Raw genomic sequence first — 8,881 nt, 5'->3', positions numbered from 1 at the left:
TATTATATATATATATATATATATATATATAGGGTGGGGGTTAGGGTTATACAGTTTCTTATCATATATTTTGATTACTATTATTTAATAAATAATTGTTATTATATTTATATTTGTTATGTATGTAATAATAATGATTATATTCATATATAATATACATCTAATATTTAACAAACAAACAAACAATAAAATATAGAGTGAGGGATTAGGGTTATATATTTATTTATATTTGTATAATAAATCAATGTTTACTCACTTTTGATAAATGTTATTTTTATACTTTTTTTATTTTATTATATACTTTGTTATTTTGTTATTTGTTTGTTATTTATTATGTACTTGTTATTTGTTATAAAATAATTAATATAATATAATATAAACTTCATCCACACTCTCGCTGATGTAGCCAGTGACACATGGTGTGCAGGGCTCCATTAGAACTGAATGGAGTGTGAATCCCATTGTCTCCTGAAGTGGACCGTGAGATCTATTGTTCTTCTGAGATTAAGGGACTTGTTATTACTCTGGGACCACTTTGTCTGACACCTAGTGTGTATGCACTTCCATTGTAACAGCTCGGTCCGCCAATTACTTTAGTGTCATGGGTGGATTTGATCTTGTTGTAGTTGCTGTGCCACCTCAGTAACCGGGGTGAGACAGCTGCTATTTGAAATGTCCATCTATAGGGTGTATTCAGGAGGCTATGGCTTTAGCACATTTTACTAGAACAATTCATTGCATTCAGTTTATTTCTCTATTCTGCAGCAATCGAACAAAGTATCGAGCAAGAGGAGGGGTTGAACAGATCATCTGCAGATTTGCGGATCCGCAAGACACAGGTATGAAAGTAATTAAAAACACCAGTGTATTTTTATTCTTCTAATGATAGTCAATAGTCTATTCAGTCAAATTAAAGTCATGTGAAAAATACAGACTACAACATATCTCTAACAAGTTAAGGAACTTGACAAGGATGAACTGATTTATTTGTCAGTTTAGTTTTTCTTTGTCAAGCAACATTACAACTTTTGCATGATTCATTTCAATATTCAATTTTTTATAATATTAGTATTATAATATTAGTCTTACTTTTTAACGTCTTTTTAAGTTTTCTTTTTGTGAGACTTATCATTCATAGGTTATGATAATATGATGATAATAATAAACTCAATTTATGTATTGTGTCCATCAAGTTAAAATTATACAGAAAAAAATTAATCAAGTTAAAGTATCTTTCATTAGTAAAGCATTTAATTAATTTCACTATTCAAAAATGTACATTACCACCATAATCAATTTAAAATAATAAAACATACTTTATTATAAAAAACATACAAATATATAACCTTAACCTTTAAATTTTTATTAATTTACATAATATTATATATTATATTTATATATAATTATTAAGTGTGTGTGTATACACATTACTATTTAGAAATTATTTTTATTTATTATATATTTTATAATTCCGATATGATTTATTCAGTATATAAATATATATATATATACACACATACATACATTTTAATAATAAATTGCAAAATAAAAATAAAAACGTTAAAATATAAAAAGTAATATTATATATAAATAGAATGTTTAATATTAAGCAATCAAAATAATATGATAAAATAATAAGAATTAAAGAAATATTAAATTAATAAAAAGAATTAATAAATGTATTAAAAAATTTTTTTTAAAGAAATTCAAAACATGTGTTGTGTCAATGTGTCTTTTATATGGGAATAATGTATAATAGGAAGTGCTCGAAATATTCAAACCTGTAGAAGTTTTTATGTTATATAAACTAGTTATATCAGCAAGCAATATTCAGCAAAATAGCAGCAAATCTGAGCTTCAGGGTGTTCAGAGACAGGCACACTGCCGGTGACCTCTGCCCTCCCACTGAGCAGCTCTGTCAAACACCCTCATCAGCGCCATCTGCTGTCCAGAAACGGAACAAGCACGGTAATCTCTCAAACTGCAGCAAAAGCAAGGCCCGATTTCACGATGATCACACTTGGCCCTCCATACATTATCCTGAGCCGCCTTCACGTCGCGATGTACAGTTACACTTCCACATCCCTGACGCCTCCACATGTCTACCTTCATCCCACAGCATTCCACGCTGTCACGCAAGTTTGTGGAGGTGATGACGGAGTACAACACCACGCAGTCCAAATACAGGGACCGCTGCAAGGACCGCATTCAGAGACAACTGGAAATTAGTGAGTTCTGAGACACATGCAACCCACGCGCACAAACACAAGCTGAGAAACAGCCTCCACATTACTGGAACATGTATTTACTTTTTAAACACAAGTTAAGTGACAGTGCATTCAAGATATACGTTTTATCAGTAAACATATTACCAGTTCCAATGCTCATCAAAATGACCTGGTACGCCACAAACTGATACCATGTTCTTCAAATATCTTTAATCAGCTGGCAGAACAACTACCAATGAGGAGCTGGAAGACATGTTGGAGAGCGGGAAGCTTGCTATCTTCACTGATGATGTAAGTTTAATAGCCACTGATCCTTTACAAAATACTTTTACTATGACTTTCGTTTCCGTGGAAGAAAAATGTGTGATTTCTACAGCCACTACTGCCTTGTGGACTTCACACACTATTAAAAAATAAACGTTTTTTTATTGGTTCTTTATGATTCCATTTTAGAACATTAGACGTTTTCGCATTGCGTAGTTCTAGGAACTTAGTTCTAGGAACTAGCCAGCAGGGTGGTTCCAAGAACCAATTTCTCCCTCAGGCCATTTTCCTGGTTACATTCGCACCGGCTGCAGGAACTCTGAAGCGGCCGATAGTGACGTCTTTATTCGCGGCATTTACAAACGTCAACAACTGGTGAATGGAGCACGCCGCATTCTGAGCTGTTTTTGATGTTTGTTGTGGGTTTCGGGATACGTGATATAGATGGAATGTAAACGCACAATTTATGCGATTGAAAGAGCACGAAAATCTGACTAAGGCTACGTTTACACGACAATGATGTAGTCAAAAACGGAAAAGTTTGTCTTCATCTTTTAAAACCCAGCTTTGTATTTCTCCTTAAAGGAGTAGTTCACCCCAAAAGTGAGAATTGTTTGATTATTTACTCAGGTTACGTTTACACGACAATGATCCCTTGCGTTTTTAAAAAGATTCACGTATACACGACAACGTTTTCAAAACGATTCGCATTTACACATATCTGCGAAAACGGCCAAAAACGCTGTATTATGTATGCCAGGCCAGTAGTTGGCGCTGTCACCTTGTTAGTACAGAACAGTACCTGTAGGGAAGTGATGGTTATATGTTGTATATGATGCGTCTCCGCTGTTGGTTGTAATATTGGTGAAGTAAATCCACACTTTGCTGAAGAAGCATTAGCAAACTCTTGAGCAGCAACAACAGTCCGCCATTGTTGTGTATGTTTGTTCGCACTTGCCTTTAAAATCGACACGTACTGTGCATGTCTACATACCTAACACGTACTACGCACATGCATGACGTCACCGTTTTCAAAGATTCCCGTTTTAGGTGTTTACACGGAAACGATAACGGTGGCATTTTCAAAAACTTGCACTTTGCACTTTCAGTCCCCAAAACGCCGTTGTCGTGTTAACGAACAGGCAAAACCCATAAAAAGTTTCCCGTTTTTGGCTGAAAACGTTGTCATGTAAACGGCCCCTAAATCTCCTATGACAACATGTAGTGTCATCATCGAGGCTGAGAAAAGAACACAATGCTGCAGACAACAGGTAAATGCCGTTATCGCTGTTTTCCATGCTCATGGAGTAAATATGTTTACATGGCTTTTTAAAAATGCCGGGTAGCCGGTGTTTCGTATGCGTTTGGCCTATCAGCGTACACTGAGTCACTGATAGTTCCTATAGAACTGTTTTAGACCCTACTCTGAAGTAGAAGGTGAATTAGTTCCCCCAAATGGAGTTCCTAGTACTAAATACATTCCTGCGGTGCGAATGCGCCAAAAAGCGGGAACTTCCGCCAATAGTTCTAGGAACTATGGAAAGGTTCCTCAGGTCCGAAAGCGCCTTTTAATATCCACAGAACCTTTTCATTCCACAAAAGGTTCTTTAGATCATTAAAATGTTCTTCACACTAAGAACAAACGGTTCTTTTGAAAACTGTTCTAACTAACTAAAAATGGTTCTATATGCAAATCACTGCAAAAACCCACTTTAGGGACCTTTATTTTTAAGAGTGCAGATGTCCACATCAAATGTGCCATCCGCTTCCCATGTGAAGCATATTCAAATATTTCCTTACAACCTAGCTTATAGTCTTTAGGCATTTTTACACCTTGATTGCTCAAAATTCAGTATAAAGATGCAATGCTGCATCAAAGCCAGCCTGAATTATGCCTGCTCAGACCCACCTCAGCCCCTAGTATCAGGTATACTGTTGGAATTGCTGTGTAAATGCATTTGTGGCACCTCTGAGCAGCATTATACAGTCTGTGTAAAGACACCTAAATGCCGCTTCAGAAGCGCTGGTAAATTTGCCATTTTAGGAATGAATTCTGTACAAATGTATGTTTAATAATAGTAACTTGCTCTTGACCTCCTGCCATGTTTTCAGATCAAAATGGACTCCCAGATGACCAAGCAGGCACTAAATGAGATTGAGACTCGACACACTGAGATCATTAAGTTGGAGAACAGCATCCGTGAGCTGCACGACATGTTTGTGGACATGGCCATGCTGGTGGAGAGTCAGGTACAACACAGAAAATTACACCTTTCACCACAGCAAAAATGACAGGAGGAGGAAGGAAATAGTCAAACAAATGTTAGCAGTGTTATCGCTTCACAAAAGTCCCTTCCACAAGACTGTTAAAGAGGCATACAAATGAGGGTTGATTTGAGATTTTCTTTTTATATTCACATTATCATGGCCAATACCAGAAGAATTTACTTAAATAGTCCACCCAAAATAAAAATTCTGTCATTATTTACTGACCCATATGTCACTGTGTGCAGCATTGCTAGTATTGTTTATAATCACTATAGTTTTGTTTGTTAATATGTAGAATTTTAGATTTTCAGTTTTCATTTTAATTTTCTTTAAACTTATATTAATTGTATGTGCTTATAGTCATTTTGTGTGCTTTTCTCAATTTTATTAGTTTTTATTTTCGGTCTTAGTGCTTCAAATTATCTTCATGTTGCCAATTAAATATTTTAATTTGTTCAGGTTTTTTGAAGTTTCATCTACTTTTTCTATTTATTTTTTCTTTACTACAGTTACGGAAAACTTTTTTTTTTTTTTTGGTGGAACACAAAAGTAGATTTTTTTTTTGCCTTTTCCATCATTTTTATGAGTTTTTTTTTTTATTCCTTATCTTTAAATTTTATTTCAGTTTTAGTACATCAAATGAATTTTTGCAAATTAAACATGAAATGATTTTGCAAATGAAACATTTAAATTTGTGATTAATTTTCTTGAGTGTCCTATCTAATTTTTATATTTATTTTATATCAGTTTTATTTCAATTATTGAAAACAAATTTTAATCGTTTTAGTTTAAATTATAAATAGCACTACACTGCTTGCATGTTCAATGTTTTTTTTTATTCATGCAACTCATTTCCATACTATTCATAAATGCCTCATCTATCAGGCTAAAAACAAATACACCATTGATAGACATTTATATACCATTTTTAAATTCTGTTTGTGAACACTGGCTAGACAAAAACTAGACACGTCCTTGAAGTGCACTGCGCTGCAAAGTGATGCTGACTTTCAAATGTAATTCACAGATAGCAATTTATTTCTTCCTCCACGACCAAGAACGGGTGAAATTATTTACACGACACAGTCCCTGTGGATCAATCTGGGGTTAAGGGCACTCGAGCATCACTGCTTGTGGGTTTTGAAATCAGGCTGCATGAAGCACAAAGAATTTAAGGGATCTTAACTTGCAACACTTAAACACAGAAGTATGTCTAACAGGAAACAGTCTTTGTGTGATGTGTGCATTGCATACAGTAATCGTAAATGTGTGCCTATTGTGAAGACGTTTGTTTGAAGTGCCTTTTTTTGTCATTCATAGGGAGAGATGATTGACAGAATTGAGTATAACGTGGAACACTCTGTGGACTATGTAGAGAGAGCAGTTTCTGACACCAAGAAGGCTGTCAAATACCAGAGTCAGGCACGCAAGGTAAAACACCGTCAGCTGTTACACCTGATGTCTTTAAGTATTATGCCCTTTGTGTACAATGACTCATGCTCTCAGTGCCTTTCTAGAGAATGCAGTCATAAGCTGTCAAGTAATAGACGAGTAATAGAAGAGCATTTTAAAATGATTTCTAAACCATTTAAACCATCCACAGAAACACTATATTGCTTCTTTGGCACTCATTGGTTCTTTAACAGATGCCGTCTGTTCCTAGATTTTTTTGCTGCAGTTTTGCTGGCTAACGGCCATGTGGTGGTCTAAAGACTGCAGACTCTTGGTGTTATGCCACTTACTTCTGAGCTTTCTGATGAGTCAAACTGCAGAAATGGGGTGGTTAGATTCTTACCGGCCCCATAGATATTTGCTAATAGTGAACTGCTGGTTAAACTTAATAGGTACATAATTTTATCTAGTATTACCGTATTGGCCCGAATATAAGACGACCCTGATTATAAGACGACCCCCCCTTTTTCCAGATGTACCTTTTGGAAAAAGGCTTTTTAAAAACCAAATCTTGTTTTTTCTCAGTAAAACACATTTTGTCTTCAATTATTTTCATATTGCATATTTTTCCTATTTTAATTTTTGTTTTGAAAGTATGGTAAAAACTGGTAAAATGTACCAACAATCACATTTAAAAAATATACACTTTTTGATATACCATTAAAAAAAAAAAAACAGGTAGCCCATCTGAATTAGGACATTTAGGCTATCCATCTAATAGTAGCCTACCAAAATCTTATTAACAGTAGAAGTTAAATCTTACTGTAGTCTTCAAATCTGGGTACTGTCTTACGTTTTAAAATCACAAAGGGAGTTTGGTCCCATCAGGCTAACGTGACCGTCACGACTCATGCAGCTGTAAGGTTTTCTGCTTCTTTTGTTTTTACTCGCCATCTTTACAACACGCATTACATTACGTATTTCATGGCACACTCGTTTTATGCGTATTTGGCGCCACCTAGTGTTGTGGGTGTATTATTGACATGTCAAAGTCTAGACCCTGAATATAAGACGACCGCGTTTTTTCAGATGTATTTCCAAGAAAAAAATATCGTCTTATATTCGGGACAATACGGTAATAACAAATTTTAACAAATTAAGTCTTATTGTAAAGTATTAATAGATTAGAATTGTTAATTATGGAAGCCCCTTTCCACCATGAAGTAAAAACTAAAACAGGCAATTGTGACTTTTTCTTTCAAAATTGGTACTTTTATTTGTAGTTGAGTTTATATCTCACAATTTGGACTTTGTTTCTCACAATTCGAACTTTTTTCTCACAATTCTACGTTTATCTCTCGCAATTCTGACTTTGTTTCTCAGAATTCTGAGTTCATCTCTCGCAGTTCTAACTTTTTTTCTCATAATTCTTTCCAGAAATACAATTCTGAGTTTATGTCTCACACTTCTGAACTGTGAGGAAAAAAATATGAATTGTGTGATATAAACTTACAGTTGCAAGAAAAAAAGTGGTGGAAACAAGCTTCAATAGATAATTGATCGATCTGCAATTATTTGCAGGTTATTAACTTGCGATACAAGGGGTCGCAATTCACTAGCCAGAAACTGCAAGGCAAATTTGATTGGCAATAAATGTCAATAATGACTGAAAATGAATTATTTTTGTCAAGCTAGCTGGCTGCATCCAGGAGTACCATTTGACTTATTACAGTATGGTATTATTTAATTTGTCAGCAAAGTTAAAAGCATATGTTAAGAGTAGTGTTAATTGTCTATATGTATTGTAAAGACCATGTTCTAAGTTTTAAAATGACGACTATTTTGTGTTTGTCAAGTGTGTAGTTACTATTTTTTTCCCAACAATAACTGTGTTGGTATTAGGGATGCATCGATCCGATACTCAGTATCGGTATCGGCTCCGATACTGGCATTTTCTGTCGGATCGGGTATCGGTCAGGCAAGACTGATCTAAATCCGATATAGTGTGTATACTATTCTGTGTTATTGTTAAGCCCCACGAAAGGCACAAAAACATTATAAAGCACCATAACGTTTTTGTGCACTATATTTAAAGTGTTCTGAAGCCGTTACATAGTTTAATGTGAAGTATAGATGAATATTTAAGTCAAGTTCACGTAAACTCTTCTCCCCGCTGCGTCTATCTGTCATCCTCCATTCAGCATTCAGACTGCGTGTAGCATTCGGTTATGTCAGTCAAGAAGATTAAACTCTCTTCAAGAGCGCACAATAACTGAGATTTAAAACTGTTAAAAGAAAAGGCTCAATAAAATATCGCACAGATATAATACACTACGCAGCAATATCTCTTCCCTTTTTTATGCGGAGCACTGCGCGCTGTGACTCCGTGTTGCTTCAAGCGCATCATTCTGCACACGGGATGCACATAAGCGCTTTGTGCCGCTCTGTATTCATAGCTTTCAGTCATGACCGGCTCGAAGACTTGGAGGGCAAAACATCCATAGAACTGCAGCACAAGCCTGTCAATTTTCCATCTGTTTCCCAGCCACAAATATTTAGATCACCTCTCAAAAGAATAAAACAAAAGTATGTGTGAACAAAATGCAAGTTTTGGCCATTTGCAATCCATATTAAGCACCCGTGGCAATATTTCAATCATTATACAGTGCGACAAAACATTGTAAATACATTTAAAGTGCCTTAATATATTTAAAACAGTAATATTAAAA

General features: G+C 35.1%; 1 protein-coding gene and 1 long non-coding RNA gene across 2 annotated transcripts in view; one reads left to right on the top strand and one right to left on the bottom strand.

The window, feature by feature from the left end:
- The window catches only part of LOC107727730 (uncharacterized), a 43,755-nt gene that overhangs the window by 25,329 nt on the left and 9,545 nt on the right, over nucleotides 1-8,881 (bottom strand). The window lies entirely within an intron of this gene.
- Nucleotides 1-8,881, top strand: part of stx1b (syntaxin 1B) — a 48,425-nt gene that overhangs the window by 34,317 nt on the left and 5,227 nt on the right. Inside the window, exons 5-9 of the mRNA XM_016537684.1 lie at nucleotides 766-839; nucleotides 2,120-2,228; nucleotides 2,446-2,519; nucleotides 4,605-4,742; nucleotides 6,081-6,191. Of these exons, the coding sequence (XP_016393170.1) occupies nucleotides 766-839; nucleotides 2,120-2,228; nucleotides 2,446-2,519; nucleotides 4,605-4,742; nucleotides 6,081-6,191 (506 nt within the window). The remainder of the gene's footprint in view (nucleotides 1-765; nucleotides 840-2,119; nucleotides 2,229-2,445; nucleotides 2,520-4,604; nucleotides 4,743-6,080; nucleotides 6,192-8,881) is intronic.

Source organism: Sinocyclocheilus rhinocerous, unplaced genomic scaffold (genome assembly GCF_001515625.1).
Source record: "Sinocyclocheilus rhinocerous isolate Xijiao unplaced genomic scaffold, SAMN03320098_v1.1 scaffold1028, whole genome shotgun sequence".
Classification (NCBI taxonomy): domain Eukaryota; kingdom Metazoa; phylum Chordata; class Actinopteri; order Cypriniformes; family Cyprinidae; genus Sinocyclocheilus; species Sinocyclocheilus rhinocerous.
Note: the sequence above shows the minus strand (reverse complement) of the source record. Positions and strands in the feature narration are given on the sequence as shown.